At 49.2% G+C, this 24,764-nt stretch overlaps 1 protein-coding gene across 1 annotated transcript; it reads left to right on the top strand.

The window, feature by feature from the left end:
• Positions 1-14: 14 nt before the first annotated feature.
• On the top strand, positions 15-16,929 carry Igfbp5 (insulin like growth factor binding protein 5). The gene is made up of 4 exons (XM_041649964.1): positions 15-1,138; positions 10,892-11,121; positions 11,741-11,860; positions 12,490-16,929. Exons 1-4 carry the CDS (start codon positions 805-807, stop codon positions 12,619-12,621), a joined length of 816 nt encoding a protein of 271 aa, XP_041505898.1. The 5' UTR covers positions 15-804; the 3' UTR covers positions 12,622-16,929.
• Positions 16,930-24,764: the final 7,835 nt, after the last annotated feature.

Genomic DNA, 24,764 nt, shown 5'->3' with positions numbered 1-24,764 from the left:
AGAGCCCGCAGTCTCTTTGGAAACTTCTGCCGGGGGGTAAAAAGAGCTAGCAAAGAGCTGCAAAGCTGTTTGGGCTTTTTCCCTTTTTTTGTTCCTTTTCGTTATTCCCCCCTCCTCGGTCTGCACCCTTCTCCGGGCTTCAAGCAGAACCTGCGGGTTCCGAAGAGGTGGTGGCAGAGTGGGAGACCAGAGGTGTTAGGGTCCAGGTTTGGTGAGGTTTGGGTTTTTGTTCGTTTTTTTTTTTCCTCTCTCTTGATTTCAACATTTTCCCCATCTTCTTGGCAGCCGCCGACGCCTCTTACCTGTTCTGCGGCAGCGGCGCAGCTGGCAGCGGAGGCTTGGTGAGGAGTGGGGGTGCGTTTTAGATTTTAAGCAACAAGGAAAAAAATAAGCCAAATCCATTTTTTTCTTCATCACTCCCATTTCCACAGCCTCCAAGCTCATATTTTCTGTTGCTTTGGGGTGAGCAATTCTGTGCGCCCCCCCCCCCCCGCTCGCCCCTGTATTTCTGACCTGATCCCACCTAGGGATTTCCTAGGTCTCCGCTCACTCTGCGTGCACCTGGCGCGCCTCTTTTTTTTTTCACCCCCAACCTGTTGCAAGTCTTTAATCCTTGCAATTGTGACTTGCGTGCAGGCACCTGAATCCTCCTTGCCTCGTATTTTGCAAGTGTTTGGGGGAGGGCACCTGCTCTACCTGCAAGAGATTTGAAAAAAAAAAAATCTCCAGGCGCCCTCTTGGCCCCTTTCTCTACGCACTCTCGCTCTCCTGCCCCGCCCCGAGGTAAAGCGAGACTCGGAGAAAATGGTGCTCAGCGCGGTCCTCCTGCTGCTGGCCGCCTATGCCGGGCCAGCTCAAGGCCTGGGCTCTTTCGTGCACTGTGAGCCCTGCGACGAGAAAGCTCTGTCCATGTGTCCCCCCAGTCCTCTGGGCTGCGAGCTGGTCAAGGAGCCCGGCTGCGGCTGCTGCATGACTTGCGCCCTGGCGGAGGGGCAGTCGTGTGGCGTCTACACTGAGCGCTGTGCCCAAGATTTGCGCTGCCTCCCCCGGCAGGATGAGGAGAAGCCGCTGCACGCCCTGCTGCATGGCCGCGGGGTTTGCCTCAGCGAAAAGAGCTATAGCGAGCAAACCAAGATAGGTGAGCGATCCCGGGGTGCCAGTTGCAAGGCACACGGGTGGAGAGTGGGTGGGGGGATTTTGGACGGGTGGGGAGCCGGGACGGGTTGGGACCCGCGCACTTTGCGCAGCAAGTGGTTTAAACCATGGGTAACTCCTGGGAATAGATGGGGTAGGTCTTTGCACCTCGGACTTGGAGCGCTGGCAGATTCTGCTATCCTTGGCGTCTGTCTAACCCAACCTCTTACAGTTTGCGCTCGATCTCAGCCTCCACCCCAGCCCGACCCTCCCCCACTCCTAACTCGTGGCAATCCAGACTCCGAGCTCCTATTGAATCTCAAAGTCCAAATCCCGTGCGTCCACTCTGGAAAAGAACAGGTTAAATGACCAACCGTCTCCACCCCACCCCCATACTTTTCTCCCTAAACTTTAAAAAATCTTTTTGTTAAAAGGTCTTTTTTAATTGGGGCCTAAAGATGAATTACCCATCTTTGGAGCTAATTCTACCTTGATCCTTCCAAGCCCCATTCCCCATCCCATTGCATCTAGATTTATCTAACCGTCCATTCTTACTTGGTCAGGGGTGCACTCGTAAACACACACACACACTACATCTGGGTAACTCGTGCCTTTTGGGTAGAGGTGTTGAACCTCACCCACATGTACACTTGCTGTTTTTGAATTGATATGATTGATTATGATCAATGATAAAACACCTTAGACTGTAAACCGTGTCTCTTTTTTCCTCCCAGGAAGAGAATGACCGCTGCAGAAGTGCTGGGGCGGGCTGTTGGGTAGAGGGTGAAAAGAGCTTGGTGTTCTGTGCTGAATATTCGTCCCTGAACCTAATGATTTTTCCCCCTTCTGAATTCAGATTTTACCTAAGATAATAAAATGGAAATAGGTTTGAGAGGTAATGGGAGGTGTGGGGTGAAGACGTCCTCAAGATCCCAGTGGATGCTTGCCCTCTTCATCCTCCCCTCCCTTTCTCCCCACTCCACTCCACCCTAGCATCCCACCCCTACCCCTATCCCCACCCCCACCCCCACCCCCACCAATCACTTAACCCCTACTGAAAGTGAGTGTGGCTAAATGCATGAGGGGCCCTGGAAGCGGAGAATGCAAAATTCAAGGGGCGGAGAGAGACAGAAAGACCATGCACGGGGAGTCACCAATGCGTTTGCCCCGCCCCTTCTTGCCCCGCCTCCAAGTTCTGTGTGCCCGGAGTCTATGGTTTGAAAGATTGACAGAGCTGCTTGTTCAATCAGAACAGTTCTGCCTCAAGCTAGGTTTCTTTGGGGAGTTATCTGATCATATATATATACACATATGTACATATATACGTATATAAACATATATGTACATATATATTACTTGATCAGCGATGCACAAAATCTGGGCTCGGAGAGATGAACAGTTATTGACTTTCTCCTAGAGGAATTACAATTTAGCTAAATGTTTATTTGGTGCAGTTCCTTACAATGAAAACAAAGGCCTTCTCACCGCCTGCCGTCCTCCCTGATTCACAAGCACTCCAACGTGAGGAGTTTTGTAATCTTTTTAAAATTTTTTTAAAATGCAAAGTAAGGACCTAAGGACTGTGCTCAGCATCTCTCCCTAGGAAGTGCAGGTTTTGGCTGTCCCGAGAAGTTGCATCATGAGAGGGAGGGGGAAGTACAAACCGCGGAAGCCCTACAGACAGATTTTTCCGGGTTATCTTTTTATATTACATTCCTGCCCGCCGAAACGGTAGGAATCCATTACCTGGCTTGGAGACAAGAGCTGTGGCTAGCAAGCCCATCACAGCCTAAGTGCGCAAGTTATGACTCCGCAGTAGCCCGGCCCCACTTTTATTTGCCTAACCACGTGACTGATAGGGAGTAGTTGGGCTGGATATGTGCGCATGCGCGAGCGCAAATGCTAGCCCAGCAGAGAGGCAGCATCCAATTTCCCAAGCTAACGCAGTGCATGAGCCTGCGTGCCCGCGCGCTGAGAGAGAGAGAGAGAGAGAGAGAGAGAGAGAGAGAGAGAGAGAGGCGACGCTTCTCTCCGACCCCAGCCCGCCTCAGGCAGGTGCCTCGCGGGCTGCGGTTGCGCTCTGGCTGCTATCCACAGGGGCGAAGGTTGATGCTTTTTCCCCGGATGGGAACCAGCTCTCGGAAGATCATTCAACCCGAGAGCCATTAGCTGGATCCCTAAAACGCTAAAGATGACGTCATTCTTAAGGAGAGGAAAATGGGTAGTGAAAAGAGGAGGGTGTCCTCTGGGTCCTTTAGAAAAAATTCCTTCTCCCTAAGCTCCCTCCCCCACCACCGAAATCTGAGTAGTGTGAGCTTGGACCTACCTCTTCTCCCTCAGTGAAAGCTATATTATACATATAATGTATTTTTATTTGGTATGCAACCAAAAGTACATATTATATATTCATATATTATTTGCATTATGTAACACCCCCAGTACAGTGTGTTTCTAGAATGAGAAGTGAGGAGCGGAGGAGAATGAGGTGGCAGGCAGCCAAAGCTTCTGGAGAGGGAGGCGTGCACAGGCAGGCGGAGACTAGCGGTTTGCTGGGTGCGTTGCTTGGCAACTGAAGAGGGCGTGGCCTAGAGATCGCCCGCTGCTAAGAGCACGCCTGGCCGAGAGATAGAGAAGCAGAGGGCAGTGTGCGTGAGGCTGAAGGGACTAGGGAGAAAGGAGTTTCTAGGGCCAAGGGAAATAAATAAAAGTGAGTTTCAGGGGGTCAAGGAAGGTCCAGGTTTTCCGAGAGCAGCGTCTGGAACCGGTCTCTGGGTTTGGTGGTTTTTACCCAGCACACTGGAGGGTCTGGATAGTGTCTCCTGGGCTAGAGACTTGAAATCTGAGATGCAGGGAGCAGAGGGTTGTGAATATCAATCCTGTCATTGAGAAATAAGGCAAAGAGAAACCTAAAACGTGCTTCTGGAAAAGAAAGGGGAGGGGACATCACGCAAATGAAAACGAAGTCAGCTTTTGCTACTTGGTCCTGGCTTCGGCGCCAACCCTGGTCCAGAATGCCACGCTGAAGTCAATCCAGAGCAAGGCTCTTTGGCCAGATCCATGTCTGGGTTGACCAAGATCAGGGAAAATTGAGGGAGCCAGATTTCTGTCCCACAGCACCCCCTCCCTTTGAAGCAAGTCTGTGAGAGCCGGCTACGCTGAGGCCAACCAGAACGGAGGGAGAGTTGGGAACCGTGCTGAACTTGACAACTTGACGTTGCTTGCCTTTGCCCCATCTTTCTGCTATGTCAGCAGGGCCTGGAGCATCCAACACAGCTGGCCCAGGGAAGCTCCTTTTCTTTCCAAGTCCCTTTTTTTCCCTTCAATATCCTCCTCTCCCCTGCCCTCTCTCCCTTTCCCCAAACTTTGAGGCATCCCCTGTGAGCAGGGAGCTGTAGTTCTCAGCCTTTAAGCAAGCAGATAGGCCTGCAGCTGCACCCTCCAGCCAGAGGTCACTGGAGAGTTGGAGCAGAGGCCATGGAAGCAAGAATCCCTTAGACTCCGTCCTGGTCTCTTAATTCAGGGAGGAGGAGAAAAGATGAGAGGGGGGATTTACCAAAGAATTTTCACTTTGTACTTGAACAGTCGGCGCCGATAACCTTAAGGTAGTTAATTGGGGAGAAAAGGTAAAATTTAAAGAAGGCATTATGACCCTCCAGAGCCACAATACTCAGAAGCTGGAAGGGCTGTATACAACCAAGTATGAACAAGGGACACCCCCTCCAGAGGGGGATGGTTACCATGAGCCACAAACAGGCAAGTGGAAGGGGTTTTATTCAGCTGTGGTTTGCACTTTTACCAGTTAGGCAAAAGCAGCAATTCTCAAGGGCTGTCCTTAAATTCCAAGCCAGGCAGGCTGTTCAAGGCAGTAAGACTGGCCAAATGTCTGCAGAAGGAAAGCAGCAGCTAACCAAGGAAGCCGGCAGAGATGTCTGCTTCCCTCCCCAGCCATGATTTCTATGCTTTCCTGCCCGGCCACGTATCCTAACTGTCTCTTAGCCTCTCTCCAGGAATTATCTGGATATTGGCTAAAGAACATTAACACTGAAAGAAGCCCACAGCTACCATCTTGGCTAAGGCCCTCACTTTATAAATAAGGACTCTGGGACCCGAAACAGGAAGCCCCTTGCCCAAGACAAGATCTCTGGTGGTCAGGACTTGAACTCGGCTCCTCCCTAGGAGTTGTGGCACTCTTGCTATTTCTGGCTTGTTCGGTCATCACTAGGGCTCTTGCCTAGACCTGGTCTAACCTGCAGCCCAGACCTTAGGCCAGCATTGGCGAATACTACCCTCCAGTGGTAGGTGTTCTGAAAGTGAAAGGAGACCCCTCCACTTGGAGGCGCTCTATTTTGTGGGCTGGAGAAGCAGTGGAGTGACCCAAAAGTAGGGTCTCTAATACCTTCTTGCTCTCAGGGTTTCTTCTGCCCCCTTTTCAGGCCAGGTTTGGTCAGAGGAAGTGAGCAAGTCGGGCTTGAAGGAATGGCACAGCCTACAGGTCTGTGGGCCAACCCTCATTTCCTGAATGCAAGGAGCTCTTCTGATGTGGCAGGCAGGTCCTTACCGCCCTGTGACTGCCTGAGCTGCCTGTCTCTCTGGAGAACACAGGACCTCAGTGGTCTACTGCCCATGGTAACTTGGGTTGTGATAAACAGGCCCGTGGTAACCATAGCCCAGGTCTTTCTGGAACTGGCAAGCAGGATCCGAGGTAGGATGCCAGCCCGGGGCGGGGGGGGGGGGGGGGAATAGGATTTCTACATCAGAAAGAGGATCATCCACCAAAGACGCTGATAAAACTCGCATCCAGGTATGTCCATCTTGGCAGGCCAGCCTTTGCTGACAGGTTAGAGATGGGGGTTGAGGTTAATCTGAGGCTACGCCAAGATGCATCCCCACCCATCCCCACCTGTCCAGAGGCTGAGGAAGCCTTTCCCTTTGGGGTTGCTGGGGAGGCGGGCAAATGGCACTAGCCTATCTTCCCAGTAGGACCCACCTGCTGAGCCTTTAGGCTCCACCAAATAGTCCTTACACTTAGTCCTCAGCCTAAACTGTCAGATAGACAGCCTTTCCTTGGCAAATCCTAGGCCCTGGGGGAATGTCACTCGGAACAGAGCCTTATATGATCTCTTTCCGTTTGTGAATTTATGTAGGCTCCAGTCACTTGAACTCTGAACTGTAGCATTAGGACTATGGCAGCTCTCTATTCCCCACTAGAAGTGTGTCGCCTTCAGGAGTCTTTAGAATAGCACATCCAACTGAAATCTAATACAAGCCACATACGTAATGTTTAATTTTCCAGTGGCCACAATTTTTATTATTTTTAATTTTTTTTTGAGTGTGGAATTTATGGAGTGAAGGGTAAAGGGGAGGAGAGAGAGAAAGAGAGGGTGGGAGGGAGGGAGAGAAAAAAAGCCTAGCATCCAAAATTTTTTTAAATATTTATTTATTATGTATACAATATTCTGTCTCTGTGTATGCCTGCAGGCCAGAAGAGAGCACCAGACCCCATTACAGATGGTTGTGAGCCACCATGTGGTTGCTGGGAATTGAACTCAGGACCTTTGGAAGAGCAGGCAATGCTCTTAACTTCTGAGCCATCTCTCCAGCCCCCATCATCCAAAATTTTTAAAGGTTAAAATGAAACAGAGAAAATTAATATTTCAGCAGAGCATGCCCAAATATTATCATCTTAACATGTACCCAAATAATGATAAGGAAATCATCAATATCTTTTTATATACTATCATTAAAATCCATGCCATCTTTTTATATTTAGAATATAAACCTCAATTTAGACACTGTTTCAGTATAATATAATATATATTATACACCTATATGTAGATATATATAGACAGATGTATTTATTTGGGTCATAAGGTTTATGGTATGTCATTCCAAATATACTTAAAACATTTCCGTGAGCAAACTGTTTCAGAATTTAAGGTTAAGCTGTTTGAAATTAAATGAACCCCGCTGGCCCTCCTTCCCCTTAGTATACAGTTATCTACATTTATTTTCCTCTTGGAAGTTCAGTTCCTTATTCTGATTGTTAAAATCCCTGGACACAGCCTGTATTACTGACCACAATGGAAAAGAAAATGGTGTCTTCGGGGATCTTCCAGAGAGAGCTTGGGGCCAGGCAGCTGCCGCTGTGGGCCAGGTCTCTGTCCAGAATCCCTCCTCCCCTTCTCTGTATGCAAATGCGCTCACACGGTGCAACTGAGCTAATTATCCTCCATCTGCAGCTGGGAAGCAGTAAGACTTGGGGAGACCACAACACGTCTAACATGTTGGGGGACAGTGTGCCGCCGGTTTTTGGCTCTCCCACAAGCCTCGCGTTGCCTCAGAGAGCAGGAGGCTGCCTATTGGCTGAGAAACAAGACGAGGCAAGAGGGGGGAGGGAGGGGCAGAGCGTGTAGCCTATTTTTGTCACTATCCAGGCACTCACTGCTCAGTGTCCTGGGCCAGTGCTATCTAGTAGAACTCACCGCGATGATGAAAGTGTTCTGTATCTGCACGGTCCAGCACAGTAGCAGCCGGCGGGCGATGTGGGGCACTGGAAATGTGAAGAGAACAACCGAGGCCCTCTGGGTATTTGTTCCTTTAAATAGCCACTCTAGCTCCCGGATTGCACAGTCTCAGTCAAACAGAAGCCTCAGCCACACTGCCCGGCTCCTTTCTTCCCTGCAGCAAAGTAATCGTGCTCTGAGGCAGGGGCATGACTGCCATGGCCTCCCACAGCAGTCGTTAAACTACAGATTGCCCCATTTCTATTACAGAAGTGCCTCTAGCCTCCAAATCTTTTTGCCTTGGGGGCAGATTCATGCACTCATTTGTTGACTACTATCCAAGGAAAGAGAGAGCTAAAGAACAAAGTTGTGCTCCCTTAAGACGCCAGGTTTTAGGGCCCACACAGGGAGCAAGCGTGAGAGTCCCAGGAAGCCCAGAACGTGTCTCCACATATTGGTGAAGTGTCAGATGCCTGCAAGAAAGCATTGGCTGCTGGGGTGTGGTCTTAGAAAAGTTGGGTGTGTACATGACAGTGCTCTGTGAAATTCTGCCCTTCCTGGGGTACCTCTGCAACCTTAAAACCAGCCCTGCTCCCAGAGAGATACTCTGTGTTTGCTGGAATGTGGTGAACAGCAGAGTCTCTGGGTGCGTGCATGCGTGCGTGCAAGCGTGCGTGTATGTGTTGCCACAGGGAGAGGCTGATGTACCCACCACCCCCCACCCCTCCCCGTGGTACCACAGTGATAGGAAGGGGAGGCTGAACAGATGAACTCAGTGTGACAGGTAGGCACGTTACAAAGCTGGCCAGAAGGACAGGGCTAGAGCCACAGTAGACTCAGAACAGACCTCAGGGTAAACACTGGGATAGCATAAAAGCTGACCAGCACAAACCCTTTCTTAATTGTTGGAACAGATCGTGAAATTAAAAGTTCTGCTGCGGTGACTTCTGGGAAGGGGACCCTGAGCACCCCACACTTCTCATCCTCTGCAGAAACCTTTCCCAGTGGCCTCAAGAGGGAGGGGGGAGCTAGGCTGTGTTTCTCTTCTCTGGATCACCTTCCAGTCACAGATTGAGAAACTGTGGGACATACAAACGAGTCTTGCCCACGCTGTCCTCCACTCCGGCACAGTTCTCCCTTGTCTATCCCCCGACTTTTTCAGTGCATGCTGAGGACACACAAAGAGGGAGAAGGGATTGATGAGTCTCAAATAAGCAGGAAGGAGAGACACCCGAGGGCTAAATTTTCAAATTGCGTAGTCCATGCAAATACGCCGTCCATTGCAATTGCGCACAAGTGGGAGGGGTTCTCGGTCTCCTGCGCCACCTACTGGCTACGTGGAGGTATAACCCTGTTTGTTTCTGAAAGCCATGGTAGTTTCCTGGAAACTTTCTCTTGTACCCACCTAAATCCCTTCAGCAACCTCAGTCTATTTTCTCTTTGTGAAACGACCCATGGACTCTCTTTCTTTTTTTTTAATTTAAAATCCAAACCTTCCCAAAATAAAATCCTCTTTATGATTCGGCCACAAGGCAGCTGAGCCAGGTGCTGGCATTCCCGTTCAACTTCAACGCCTGCTTGCCAGTCCTTTAATCTTTCTGACTCTGCCCTGGTCTGCCTCTAAGTTACCACTGTCTCTTTGGAGTCTGCAGGTGACCACAAGACACTGATTAACATCTTTGCTACTTGCTTCTCCCACTGCCTAAGTAATAGGTTTCTAGCTTTCGTGGGGTGAAGTGGCACCAAAAAGTGGGAGACACATCCAAATTTTAAGCCTGCTCTTCAAAAGCAAGAAGCCTGAAAATTGGAGGAGTGTAAGCACCCCCAGGAGCCCAGACTTAATGAGGCCCAGAGTTTGCAAAAGTCCTTTAAGCCCTTAAAGAAAGATCTCCCCTTCTACTTTTCCATCTGCTCGGAGACTGCAGACTGGACACACCTCCTCCTGTCCCCAAGTTCCACAAGAAAATTGGCTTCATCCCAAAATATCCTCTTTTAATCTCTAGAATGCTAAACTCCACCTTCAGCAGTCCGCCTGGAATTAGCTATCCCAACAGGTTCTTATACAGTAGGGTCAGACACTGAGGAAGGGGGACGGGCTGAGAAGGGGAGGGTCTGAAATCCCCATGCTGAACTTGATTGGGGAGATCCTGCCTGGCACTGTCATGTACTCCCGACCCTTTGTCTTCCTTTCCAGTAGCTGTTTCTCTTCCTCTCCGAAACCAATGAAATCCTCTAGATCAATGAGAAAATAAAAATTCTAGCTGCTTCCTCCTAGCAAGAATGGATGCCCGGTTCATTAAGCTTGCCAAGCCCAAGAGGAACCTAGGCTTGGGAGTTTGGGGTCCCCTGCTCTCTGACCATCTCCAGATGCCTCCCCTGGCTCACACCAGAGTTCCCTTTGGGTTGGGAGTTGGAGACATCCAACAGTGTCTTCTCCAAAACCCAAAACTCCTCTTTCCTTATGAGTTTCCCCTCATCCCAACTTCCTTGAATTCTTTCCCCCTTCTCTTTCATATCCAAGACACTTAGCTGTAGATATTTCCGGGTATCTGAGGGAGGGTTATGGGTTTTCCTTTGCCCTATTTTATTATTTTTGGGGCTATCCCAAAGGCGTTTTTCCTTTCTTAGTATCTAAATAGCAAAGGTGATGGAATCTGAGCCCCCATCCCTTTCTGATCCTACATCTGGTCTTGGGGGTCACCCTAAGCACACCACCTGGGGACTGCGATCTAAGAGCTTCCCACTCGTAACCTATTGAGGTTGCAAGGTCAGGGAGCCCAGAGGGAAATGGTGGGCCCCAACGAGGAAAGAACTTACTGGAAATATGTACTGAGATGGCTCAGGCAGGCAGCATTCACAGAATAACAAACACGTGAACAAAGTCCTACTTCTTTTTTCTAAAGGACATAAGTCAGCTAAGTATAGACTCTGTCACCAAGTTGCTCCTATATATAACTGGTGTGGCCCCAGCCAGCTGTCAGCCCCTCTCGGTGAGCTGAGTAATGCCCAGCCTCCCGGGCCCAGTGCATGGCATGGAGCCAGCTGGGAGCTAGTGTGGAGGGAGGAGGCCTCTGGGTTCCATCTACTTTGTACCTCTCCGGGGCCCATATTTCTGCCTCTCCAGTCTCCCAGTCCTTAGCATGGTCTCCACCCTCTGCTGCTCCCATCCCTCGATACCCAAGTCCAAACATCCTGGCTTCTAGACTCTGCTCTCTGGCCTCAGAAGCTGATTCTTTCACTCCATCTCCCTACAGAGAGAGACTCTCGAGAGCATGAGGAACCCACCACCTCCGAGATGGCTGAAGAGACCTACTCCCCCAAGGTCTTCCGGCCCAAACACACTCGCATATCCGAGCTGAAGGCCGAGGCTGTGAAGAAGGACCGCAGGAAGAAGCTGACCCAGTCCAAGTTTGTGGGAGGCGCAGAGAACACTGCCCACTCCAGAGTCGTCCCTGCGCCTGAGATGAGACAGGAATCTGAACAAGTGAGTCTTAGGGATTCTCCCCTCCCTACCCTGGCCACCACCACCAGGTGGTCGTGCCTGCACCTTACTTGAACATATATGGCCACAGAGGGTGCTCAGGCTAGACCAATCAAAGGACCTAATGCGGTCATGGTGGTTCAACTGAGGGTTTGGGAGGATGCTTTTGAGAACTTGAGTTTATTTATCCAGACTGAGGGTTGATCCGAGTCAGTGGAAACAGAAATAGCTCTTCAAAGAAAGTACCTAGTATAAGAGTGAACACATAGGAGGTGACGACCCCTAGAGCTATCGCCGGTCCCAGATAGAAGCTGAACACTATCCTAGCGTGTCTGGAGAGTACAGCCTGTGTCTTCATTGCTTGGAAGGGTAGAAAAGTTGAAGGTGAGTGACCTGCAAGATAAACGGGAAAGAAGAGCCCTGTGCCAGGCTACACACAGGCTTACTGTACAACCAAGGCACCAGCAGGTGAGGAAGAAGAAATAGCTCTAATAGCTTCTGATGGAGGCGATAGCTCTTCTCCCAGAATCCCTTTGGATGCCCCCCGTGATGCATAGGTCTGCACACCTGAGTGGTTTCCACTCGAGTCACGGCAGCCCTCTCATCCCTCCTGTCTTCACAGGGCCCCTGCCGCAGACACATGGAAGCGTCCCTGCAGGAGCTCAAAGCCAGTCCACGCATGGTGCCCCGTGCTGTGTACCTGCCCAACTGTGACCGCAAAGGATTCTACAAGAGAAAGCAGGTACGTGCCCCTGTACCAGGCTCCCAGACCTCACCTCTGGCGTTTCTGATTGGTGGGTCTGGAGTGAACTCCAAGCCCTTGCCATTTCTAACTGGATGACCTTGACAAACCTAGAGGGGACCCCTACTCTAAGTAAAGTTACAAGCTAGATATCCTTGGGGCATATCTTGGCCCTGTCACTTCTAGCTGTGACCCCTTGCCCTGGTTATTTAAAGCCCCTGTGCAGACTAGCAGTGCCCATCACCCTGAGGGGAAGGAAGAAGGGGTACATCCCTACAAAATTATTAGAAGAATTCCTGTCATGTGACCCTTCTTAAACTGCATCTGGTACGCAATAGAGCCACAGAGCAATGTTTCCTGTTTGGATGGCTAGGGTCCTCTCTTGATGACCCTTGGAGAGTGTGAGGTTGGTCCCCAAGTGGATGACAAACGGGAGATGGCAGGGCCAACTCCAGGGCAGGGTGCGCGGACTAACAATTTCTCGGGGTTCTCCCACGCGGTGGGGACACCAAAACCTCAAGAGTTGGATAAGCGTGTACCCCTTTCAATTCTCAACTGTAGGAACACAGTTAGAAAAGAAGGGGGCTTCAGGGTACAGCTAGCTCACTGCCGGCTGCCTCTCTCCCCAGTGCAAGCCTTCCCGTGGCCGCAAACGTGGCATCTGCTGGTGCGTGGACAAGTACGGGATGAAGCTGCCGGGCATGGAGTACGTGGATGGGGACTTCCAGTGCCACTCCTTCGACAGCAGTAACGTTGAGTGACGAGTCCCCTCCCGTCCTCCCCCCTCCTACCCCCTGCCCCAGCTCCAGCCAGCGCCTCCCTCCACCCCAGGACGCCACTCATTTCATCTCATTTAGGGGAAATATATACGCATATATATTTGAGGAAACTGAGGACCTCGGAATCTCTAGCAAGGGCTAAGGAGACACTCCCTGCACCAACCCCGAAAATGTATTTCTTTTTGAAGCAAGTTGATGGACAGAGAAGGGAAGACGAGAAAAAAGCAGGAGGGATCGAGAGTTGGAAAGAAAGCATTGGTGTGTAGAAAAGAGCGAGTGACAGATAGGGTTACAGAGAGAAAAAGAGAAACAGTGAGACAGAAAGGGCACTGCAATCAGGCTGGATCTGCCCTTCACTTCCAGCCCTAGTCAGAAGTCAGAGAAAGGCAGGGACACTCAAAAGTGTGGCATTCAGTGACACCTAGGTTTGATTGGTATGGGGGGAAAAAGGAACAACAAAATGTATCAGTGCCTCTCTCTCAGGTCTATGGCTTCCTCCAGCCAGCTATGGGGATGGCTAGACCCTGTCCCTCCTCTTCTCTTACCAGTGCAAGGTGGTTTCACCCCCAAATTCATAAACACTGAAATGCGTTCCATCAATCTGACAACAAAGGAAATTGAGTGATTGCCAATAGGTCTTTCCCCAAGCGGATGAGTGAACTCAATATGTGTGCAAATTTTACTCTTGATGGAGATTTTTTTTTTTAGAAGTCAGTACCTGCCCCTGACACTGGAAAGACTTGCTTTCCCAGGGTGACAGCAAGCATCCAGAGACTTGTGGCTTCAGCCCTTGATTTCACTAAACTCAAAGCTGGCCCAGCAGCCTCTGTGGAGGAGGATGATAGGCGGAGAAAACAAAGGGGCTTGTGCTTCCCTGCAAGGCTCCATGTAGACATATATAGGCATATAAGTCTATTTTCTTTATGTTTTCCCCCTCTTCTTTTCTTTCAAAGTTTTGCATTACCTCTTCAAAGTAGTTTCTTTAGGGCACTGGAGATCTTCCTTCCTCATTCTGGGAAAATCCATGTTCAACTAACACAAGCCAGAACTGTAGTTTTGCCTGCTTCTGGGTCCCCGTGAGCTACAAATTTGGCTCTTTTATGGGACACGGTGTCAGATCTTCTCATGATTCCCAACCAGTGTTTAAATGGATCCACCAAGCCAGAGAACTGCCGGCACCCAATGGTGCATCAAATACACATCCCGAGTCATCCCATCTCAACCTTGCCACCCTCAGGAAGTAACTGACAGACACCATGATACATAAAACCACCAGATCCCCTTTCCCACACTGGCCTGCCCAGGCCTTTCCTTCTACCTGCTCAGAAATCCTGCCTGTATTTCGAAAGCCTCCCTCAGATGCCAGGCTGACAGATCAGAAAGAAACTGACCTGAGAGGTGGCCCGGGATGAGGCAATAGGGTTGGGGCGTCCACAGAGAGAGCTAGAAGATGGAGCAGAGACTAGGGGAACAGGAAAGCGATGGAAAGAGGGAAATACCAATAGTCTTTCTCTTGGCTTCTCCCGGCTAATAAACCTTCCGGAATTTGAGATGAAAACGGGGGAAGAGGGGTTGGGTTCTGAGGCAGAAGAGAACTCAGTTGAATCACAGAGCCCAGATGGTGGGGAGTTGAGGCAGGCTCTAGACTTGAGAAGCACGGATGGAGATGAGGATCAGTAGCCTGACTGAGATTCGAAGGGCAAAAGGATGTGCCTCTGACACCACAACTTCAGGTCAACTTCAGCCCACAGCAAGGGACTGAGACTGAAGAATCTTTGAAGTGCTCCGTCGACTCTGCCCGGGCAACACATCCTCTCTGAGGTGGAGGATGGCATAAAGCCATCGGGCATAGATCTTCATTCATGGCTGTTGTCATTTGCCCGCCAGATTGTGATCCAAGAAAGATTTCATTGTCCGCTGACTTCTTAGGATTGTCCTTGAAGACTGAAGACAGACCGCCAGGAGAGGGGACTAGGACATTGGTACAGGAGGCCCCTGCGGACACAGCTCTTTGCTCTTTCTTGATAGCATGGCACAGCAGAGGCCCCCTCTAGTGCTGAACTTGGAGAACAAAAAGGGGGCAGCGAAGAAACAAAACGACGTCTCCTGGGAAACAGACGGCCATGGAGCTTGGGGTTGTCTCCTCGTGCCTGGACAGGACGGTTGGCTGGGAATGGAAGAGGTAGTTGATCTTCATAAGACAAAGGGCCTGATGGGGATGGCAATACAAGGACTTATCAGACCTGCAGGGCCAGTGCACCCATCTCCCCGCACAATGTCCCCAGCCCCCATTTCACACTTGAGTATGTCCCAGGCCAGTATCCTAACCCTTCTCCATGATGCTCTTCTTTCTGCCTTTATTCTCCGGATCTTGAGCAGTCATATGACTGGGATTTGCAAAGCAAATACTGGGGTACCCCTACCCCTAAGAAAAGACTGAGCCAGGAACTGCCTACTCACCTTCCCCTCCCTGAGAGGGGGGTATTCTCTTCACCCCACTACTTGATGGACCTTGTATGAGCCTCTGCCTCTTCCGTGGGCTCTTCGCTGTGAGAAACGGATGGAGGACGTTGTACGGACACTTTGGTCTTCCCCAGTTCAGCCTTGGGAGTCTTGGGAGTCTCTCTACTGCTTATAGGGAGAGCCATGTGGACACAATTAATCTCTCCCCAGTGGGAGCTTGCCTTTAACAGGCAGATGGAATTAAACCTTCCAAATGGGAGGACTGGCTGAACCCAGGAGAGAAAGAAATGGGGCCACGGAGAGAGGAGTGTTGACCTTCTCCACGCCACAGGGAAAGAAGGCAGGCCTGCAATAATCCCACGATGCCCTGAGCAAGAAGCTTCTTGGCTCCAGGCTAGCCCTTGGCTCCACTAGGAGCCTCTAATTTGGGTTGTCCACAGTCACAGTCACAGGTCTAAGTGTTGCCGTCCCCACCCCCGCTCTCCCTTGGAAAGCTTCTTCCCCTCTCTTGACAAATGTCTCACTCAAGCAGTAAGCAAGATAGCTCTCTTCCCCCCACTCCTGCCAGGTTAGGTGAAAGAGGCCTAGCCAAATGGACTCTCCACCCCAGACAGTCTTGCCCATCCAGAACAAAGCAGGGAACCTGGGAAAGAGAAGACGCTATGTTTCTCTGACGGCCAGGCCTAGACAGACAAGGCCTGGGAACATCTCCCCCCACAGGAGGCGAGGAGACCTCCTGTGGTCACTCCTCTTCGCCCTCCAAGATCCTCTTCCTACCACCATCTATCTCCATGGTAACACCCTCACCACCAAGCTCCTTAGAAGATCAGGTTGCTATGGCAACCTCCAAACCCCCTGCCCCTCCCAGGCAGGGTAGCAGTCCTTCCGCTCACTTAGACCCCTAGAGGGCTTTGGTGGCTACCACAGCTTGAGAGGGGTGAGACAAGGAGAAGAGACCCTCTAGCCTTCCGGCTTTCAAGAGAAAGATGGCAGAAGAGAGCAAGGTTTTTAGCACCGGGAGCCTGGGGGGTTGAACTGTCATTGTTTTCAAACCACTAAAGTGCAAGGGTTCTTGCACCCTTCCTACTCTGCCTCCGTTTCCCTTTTAGGTTTTTGTCTCTTTCAACATACTTTCTTGGTTTTCTAATGGAGTATAGGCATCAGCCACTTCCCAGACTCTGGCCTTCTCTTGTAAGTCTTTCTGAATGGGGGAAAGAAGGGTGGAGGGCAGGAGGGGGAGGGGTCCCTAGCCGCCCTGCATCCATCCACCCCACTTCTCTGGTCCCTAGGCGCCAGTCTGGGCCCCATCTCCAGCACCATCACCGTCACACAGTAGTAGCCTGTCACCGGATAGCACAGTTCAGACAAGACTCCTTCAGATTCCGAGACGTCTACCGGTTGTTTTGGGGTTTTTTTTTGTTTGTTTGTTTTCATTTTTTTTTACAACAGCAATAACCACAGCACATATAGGTCTTTGTAGTATTCTGTTCAGACACCATAGCTCTGATCTCTCTTCCTTTTTGTTTTCAACTTTTAAAAAAAATGCTTATACTTTTTACTGGTGAAACGGATGAAAAATAATAATAATAAAGCAACAAACCAGTTTGTGACAAGCAGAACGTGGAGAGAAATCCCCCCCCGTGTGGGAGGGCTCAGCTCCTGTCTAGCGTATTGTACTTAAGAAAATAAAAAGAGAAAAACCCGCAAGATCTCATATTTTATTGCGAAGTGAAAATCGCTGTATTCTATTTATTCAACTTATAATTTATGTTACTCCTTGATCTTTGTCTTTTGTCTTGACAAAGCATTTATTTAATAAAGTTATGCATTCAGTTAGCTCCGTCGCCTTCCTCCTGGGGCAGAAGGCTCTGTGAGAACCCAGGCTGCCAACAGGAGAGGAGGGACAAAGGATCCGGACCTGTGTGTCCTCCAGAGGGTCCCTAAGTGGCGGAAAGCCAGTCCTCATAGATAGGGCCCATTCTAAGTTGCCACTTCCATGAACTCTGTACCCCAGTACCGTGGGTGAGACCCTACAGAGCTGCTGAGAGGCTCCAGAACACGCGGAACCATGAGCACACGTGTTCTACGGTTGTCGCTATAATTTAATCTCCATCACTGTCAGCAAATGCGGTGTTCTAACCCACCCTTAGACAAATCACCATTCTCTTCTCCTTGGAGAAGATGCCAAGGAAGACGTTTCCAGAATGTTCCTCAGTCGCTTATTCCAGTCCCTTACGAGTTCTCAAGGCACAGAAACCTCTGGCCCAGGTGAACTGTACTTTCAGCTCCTCCCAGGCACCCCTACTTCTGTTTATGCCCAGGGGAAACGTAAACTAGGAATTGACCGCTCAGGTTTAACAGCGGCTTCCCTGTGGCTTTTCCTTTCTAGGATCTTTCAGCCCTTGAGCTCTTTGCTGGGTTCTCCATGGCCCGTGGTCATTCTCGAAGATATTAGCACAGTTCACGGTCCCTTAAGTGGGCCATTAACCGTATACTGCAGGAACCACACCGCTAGGGAAATGAAGGTGATGGGCTGTCCATTCTGTGCCAGCTCAATGCTGAGGCTCTCAGGAGCGCTAGTGGCCAGCTCTTGCAGTCACGTGATAAGTGGGACCTTGTTTCTCACTGCACGCTGGTTTTTTGGAGGCCATCAACAGTCTCCCTGGGGCTCTCAGCCATCCGCATCACGGAGCCAGAGACCCAAACACTGCGTTTGAGGTAAAAATAAACTATGAACGGCACAGGCAGTGCCTCAGGAAGGTGCCGGGAGCTTTAAAGGGGCCGTGGGCCGAGGACACGGCACGTGACTTGCCTGTGCTGACACCTGGGACAGTCTTCAAGCTTCTCCATCAGAAACTGCTCACCGATGCCCATTGCCCATGCGATGTCTGAAGGAAGCAGGAACCGGTATTTTCCACCCAGCTGTTCCTCCTTGGGGCTCGTCTCCCTGAGGACTAACTCTAACCCACTCCACATTCCTCCTGTGCCCCCAGGGGCTTATCCGACCCTTGTAACCCTCATCTTCTACCTCCCCGCTGTGGACTTTTAGCAATCTGCCTCTTGGCTATTCTATACAACTCATGATCAGGAGACACAATCACATGGCACATTCAGACCATGCAACTTACCGGCACACTTACAGTCTTAACGCGAGCCTGGGCGCCACCGTCTCCCATACTCAGCCACAGGGTATGGCAGCAGGTTCAAGACCGACCACGTGGCTCTGCTGTTCTGTCCATCTCCTCCTTCTGCCTCCATCCACTAACGTCACACTCTGAGTCTTGGAATGTCCTTGTCTCTAACGATGTCATCACATCCACCCAGATGTCCATGCCCGACCCCCAGGTATTAGTGCCAACTCCTCACTTAGCTCCTCATGCGGGGATCCCAGCAATCAGCCGCTCCCTGGTAACTCTGAACTCAGCCGCTCTCGCTATCTTCCCTAGTCCTGGTTTGGGTCCTGTTCACGTCTGCCTGCCTGCTGGACCCCACCCACCCCTCCTCTGTCTCACTCTCCTGGGTGACCTTCCCAGGCACGGTGCACTTTCTAAACACATATTGCCCGTCCTTGGCATCCTTATCTCCCAGATTCTGGCGCAAAATTCACATCCTCCAGCAAGATACCCACACCCGTCCTGTTAGGGTCCCCCACAGCCTTCTTCTTCAGCCGCCCCTCTGCCTGCACCCTGCCAATGCCACACAGGTCCTCAGCCATGTGCAGGCCTCCGGGTTAAAGTACAGTTTAGGGTTGAAGGCCTCCCATGTGGTGTTCCCTCTTTCTGAACCCCATTCCTTAGAAACACACACGCATGCATACATACACGGGGGCGGGGGGGGCTCTCTATTCTGCAAGTTGTTCTTTGCTATAGACATTATCCCAGTATTTAAAGATGAGGTTTGAAAAAGTGTGGGAATAGAAATGGGTTAGATCGATATGTAAGAGCTAGCCAATAAGAAACTGAAACTAATGGGTCAGGCAGTGTTTAAAAGAATACAGTTTCCGTGTAATTATTTCAGGTAAAGCTAGCCGTGCGGGTGGCCGGGTGCCAGGGACGCAGCCTGCTGCTCCTATTTCAACAGTAACCCAGACCCAAAAAGATGAACATGGGATGTACTCACTCATAATTGGTTTCTAGCCATAAATAAGGGTCACAGAGTCTACAATTGGTGAACCTAAAGAAGCTAAGTAAGAAGATGAACCCAAGGAAAAACATATAGTTATCCTCTTGGCTATGGGAAGTAGACAAAATTGCCGGGGAGAAAATTGGGATCTTGGGGGTGGGGTGGGATGGGGGTAAGGGGAGAGGGGGAGAGAAAAGGGAGAAGGGGAGGAGAAGGGGAACTTGGGGAAAAAGGATGATTGGGATAAAGAAAGGTTGGATAGGGGAGCACGGAAGCACAATTTTTAGTTAAGGGAGCCACCTTAGGGTTGGCAAGAGACTTGAACCTAGAGTGGCTCCCAGGAGCCCAAGGCGATGGCCCCAGTTAGTTCCCTGGGTAGCTGAGGATACGGAACCTGAAATGACCCTATCCTATAACAATACTGACGAATATCTTGCATATCACCATAGAACCTTCATCTGGTGATGGATGGAGATAGAGACAGAGACCCACACTGGAGCACTGGACTGAGCTCCCAAGGTCCCAATGAGGAGCGGAAGGAGGGAGAACATGAGCAAGGAAGTCAGGACCACGAGGGGTGCACCCACCCACTGAGACAATGGGGCTGATCTATTGGGAGCTCACCAAGGCCAGCTGGACTGTGACTGAAAAAGCATGGGATAAAACTGGAATCTCTGAACATGGCAAACAATGAGGGCTGATGAGAAGCCAAGGACGATTGCACAGGGTTTTGATCCTATTTAATGTTCTGGCTTTGTGGGAGCCTAGCCAGTTTGGATGTTCACCTTCCTAGATATGGACGGAGGGGGGAGGACCTTGGACTTTCCACAGGGCAGGGAACCCTGACTGCTCTTTGGACTGGAAAGGGAGGGGGAGAGGGGTGGGGGGAGGGGGAGAAGGGGGAGAGGAGGGGGAGGGAAATGGGAGGCTGGGAGGAGGCAGAAACTTTTTTTACTTTTTTTCAATTAAAAAAAATAAAAATAAAAAAAATAAAATAAAAAGAATAAAAAAGAATAATTAAGTTATTTGAAAAAAAGAAAAAGTGTGGGAAGTTATAAATATGGACGAGGTCATACCATTCATAATCAGGGTAAAACAAATTCTTCCCCATAGCAGTCCATGTTCCTGACTAGCACATTGCAGGTAGCTAATGCCGAAGATCCATTTAGCAAATGCAGCAGCTACAGCAGGGTGTCCGCACGTCCAGAGGACATAGAAAAGGGCCAGTCTCGTGGTCATGTACCTGTGACATCACCCAGAGCACCAAGCTTTGGTGCACTGCTTTCCTATTACCGTCTTAAAGTTCCTAGCAATGTTGGAACGAGAGGTCTCATATATTCATTTGTCCCCGGCCCTGCAAATTAAGCCATCAGCCTTCCAGTAGAAATCGCACACCGTTTCTCATGCCCCGCCACAGCTCCTACCTCAGAAAGTCTGTGGGAGGGCTCAGGACTACATCCTATGAGACAGCACCTCCATTTGACTTACTCTGGGTTCCTGGATAGCCTTTTAATAAGTTTAAAGCGCCAAGCGCTCTTAGCTGCAGTTCCCCATATTGACACATGGGGGCAGTATTGGCCCAGCGTTTACCAAGGACCAGACTTAAACTTGAAATGATTAAGCCTAGTTCTAGCAAGAGATCAGGGAACACCTTCAATAGACACACCCAAACAGCCCCCTTTCTACAGGGGACTAGCACCGGGTAGAGCAGGCTGTGGATGGGGAACATCAAGAGTCTTTCAAAAAATGTTCGGGAAAAAACCTAGGCAAGGTGACTGAGGGCCTGTGAGCAGAAGAGTGACCCGGAGAACCTCCCAGAAGCCCTCCCATCTGGTACCGTGCTTGGCAGCAGTCTTCCCAGGATATGGCCGTGTTCCTTGAAGTTTAAAGCGCCCCCACTAGGGCCAGGTTAAAAATGCACCCACACGGAAATGCATAACCCAAGGTTGAGAAGCAACCTTGATGCTGAGCAAAAAGGGCCTCAGGAAAATAACGCAAGTAGCCATGTTTTTTGTACGTGAACACGAGGGAAGCAGGACACCCTCTGTTCCACCCTGAAGTAGCCCTTTCTCCTGGCAGGGGTCTGCTCCAGGAACCTAGATTTCTGGCACCTGCCAAAAGTCCCAGGCGTCCCTGGACCCCTCCAGATGTGCTATGTAAGTCAGTTTGGAAGACTAGGCGAAGCCATTAACAAGGCCCCTCCGTGCCCAGAAGGGTCAGATGCAGACTGGAAGTCCGGCTCGGCCTTGCACCGGGAAGGAAGATGGCCTGCCTTCCACCATGGCCCTCTGTCTAAGGGTTAAGGAGAGTCCCTGTACTTGCCTGGGGCTTCCGGTGCAAACAGAACCGCGTGAGAGCGAGCTGAGCTCTGACACAGGACATTCGTTGCTTTAAAACCTTTCCCAGCGCTGTGCTTGTTCTCTGACTCCGTTTTCAGTCTCTTGGCCCAGGTTGTTTAGTTTTTCAAGACAGGATTTCTCTGTGTAGCCCTGGCATTCCTGGAACTCGCTCTGTAGCCCAGGCTGGCTTCTAACTCAGAGGTTTGCCTGAGGCATGTGTCCCACCACCTTCCAGCCTCTGTCCGAGCTCTTTACCCATCTAGATCTCTTTGTGGTGACTTGCTGATCTGGAGGCTGTCATTCGGCCCCTCCAGGAGCTGCTTCTGAAAACTCCGAGGTGACCTTTCTGACCGAGCCCAGCAACAACAGGGTCATCAGCATTTTCCTTGGGGTCCCAAGTGAAGTTCCTCGTCCTGGGTCGAAAACTATTTCTGTAGTAAGAGAATCCCAGTTCCAATGTTTCCCATTCCCCATCTCCCATCGCAAGGTCATCTGCAATGTTTTTATATTGGCATTGCTTTCTTTGGGTCTTTGTAGGCTGTGTAGCCGAGACTATATTTGACTCTCAATCTTCCTGCCTGAGCATCCCCAGTACTAGGATTGCAGACCATGTATCCAGTATCTAGTGTCTTCTGGGTGCTGAAAAGAGGAAGACTGATGTAGTGTATGCAGTGAATATGTTTCATTACCACTGGTTAATGAAGAAGCTGCTTTGGCCTACAGCAGGGCAGAATATGGTCAGGCTGAAAGAGATATATAGAGTAAGCAGAGTCAGAGAGATGCCATGTAGCTGCCAAAGGAGACCAATACCAGAACTTTACCCTGTAAACCACAGCCTTGTGGCGATACACAGATCAATAGAAATAGGATAATTTAAGAAGTAAGAGTAAGTTAATAAGAAGCCTGAGCTAATCGGCCCAGCAGTGTTGTAATTAATATAGTGTCTGTGTGATTGTTAGGGTCTGGGTGGCCGGGGAGAAAAAAGAGCAGTCTCTGTTTAAAAAATGGTGCCCAACATCTGGGGCATGGATTCATAAAAGACTTTAAAAAGAAAAAAAAAAGCTTAAGAAAAAAATATACTTTTAGGCAAGCAAAAAAAAAAAGGGAGTCAATTGGAGCTTCTTAGTAGCCACATTTTTTTTCAGATAGGCTCTGTTTGATGGTGGTGAGCAGAGGCACGGCTCCTTTAAAAGAAAGATTCTTGGGGGCTGGAGAGATGGCTCAGAGGTTCTTCCAAAGGTCTTGAGTTCAATTCCTAGCAACCATATGGTGGCTCACAACCATCTGTAATGGGGTCTGGTGCCCTCTACTGGCCTGCAGACATACATGGAAGGAATGCTGTATACATAATAAATAAATAAATAAATAAATATTTTTTAAAAAAAAGAAAGAAAGATTCTTGACTCAGCATTAGCAGCAAGAACTGCAGGCTTCTTCAAGAGATGACTTCCTGCCTCATGCTGGCAGTACTAACTCTGGCTCTTATAGGAGGTCCTGCACTTAAATGGGGTTTGTGAGCAGCATGCTACTAATTGCTTAATAGTGACACAGACCCGCTGCGTCCCTGGAGCTGGGGCCATGTGCATGGCTCACAGAGGCAGTAAACATGCCTCCATGATGTTGGATGCGGCACAACCAACAAGCAGGGCCACGGAGTTGATCCTAGCCACACTGCTTAGAATTTCAAGAAGCACTCCTGGTCAGAAAATGATTACAGATACACAATAAAACAGATTCAGACCAAAGAGAGAGGGGCGGGGGGAGTACAGTCATAGATTAAAGGAGTAATAAATATTAAAAAGTAGAAGAGTAAAAAAAAAGCCACATAAAATAGAGTCTGGATTATGTATACTATTGTATTTTCTTTGAATTTCTTGACTGTGAATGAGCTAAGTACAGAAAGACATTTTATTGTATGGGCTGCTAAGCTACACCAACATATATATTTTAAAAGTATCTTGACTTCAAAATTTGAGTCTAAGGATATGTTACTTTGGAAAAGAGGTTCCGTTTTTGTTTCCACAGAGAATGGGAACCTGAGATTCCTTCCAGGCTAATGTGGTTTGATGGAACAAGACCCCTCCAAAAGGTTTTTGTGAACCCTAAAGATAGTTTGCCCAACAAACAGCAGGAAGCAGTTTGGAGAAAACAATGCCCAAATTCCCAAAATTGTTGTTTATAAATGTTTGCTTTCCTTTAAAGGGGGATATGATATAGAGATGAATACATTAGTATGGACTTTGGTTTACTGATACAAATTTAAGGTTGATTTTGTTACACTGTGCATATGTATTTCTGCTTTTAAGGTATCATGTTTGTGCAGCTCATTTTAAAATGTAATATATAGTTAAAATACAGATTAATAGTCATCTACAATAGTCAAACTTGAAGTCAAATTAGTTAAGTTTTCTAGATATATAGATGTATTTCAGCTAGATATTTTTCAAACCTTTCAAAGATCTACAGCATATGGCATTTAAAATGTTTTAAGAATTTTTCTTAATAGTGAGACATGTCTGCTTCTGGCAGCACCAATTCTGAGAGGATGATAAGCACTGAAAAAAACTCATATGGAATTTGCCTTCAGTGTGACACGGCTGGCCATTTGGGCAAAAAATGGCTCTTGCCTGAACTGCTTGATGGTATTCTGTATACACTGGACATGCAGGACCCACAGAAAAATGACTGCTGAACTTGTCTAAAGGTGAGACAGTCCTTCGGAATTCCTGCTTCATAAAAGTCTGCCATTCTACAGGACACAGAAGACAGTAGCTGACAAACTGCCAATATTGGCAAAACAGTCTTTCAAATTCCTGCTTCATGGGAAAGTGTGCCCACTACTACAGGCCTGTAGGTTGAATATGGATGCCCCAACATTACAGAAGAACTTTGGGACACTGTCCAGGCAGCAAGATGTCTCTGTTGATTTTAGAGTTTTGGAAGTTGCTTACAATGCACTTCCTGTTTGCATGCTTCTGGGGTCTCTGCTGGAGTTAAAGGCAGATAGTTATGGTTTTGTTTGGTTATGATAAAAGATAATTAGATAGTTATGGTTTTGTTTGGTTATGATAAAAGATAATTAGATAGTTATGGTTTTGCTTGGTTATGATAAAAGATAAATTAGATATGATAAAAGGTAAATTAGATAGGCTCACAAAGAAATATTGTAACTATAATTCTTGCTTGATGTCTTATTATATG

Source organism: Microtus oregoni, unplaced genomic scaffold, assembly GCF_018167655.1.
Source record: "Microtus oregoni isolate MIOR12 unplaced genomic scaffold, Mior012 000004F_ref0000308, whole genome shotgun sequence".
NCBI classification, from domain to species: Eukaryota; Metazoa; Chordata; class Mammalia; order Rodentia; family Cricetidae; genus Microtus; species Microtus oregoni.
Note: the sequence above shows the minus strand (reverse complement) of the source record. Positions and strands in the feature narration are given on the sequence as shown.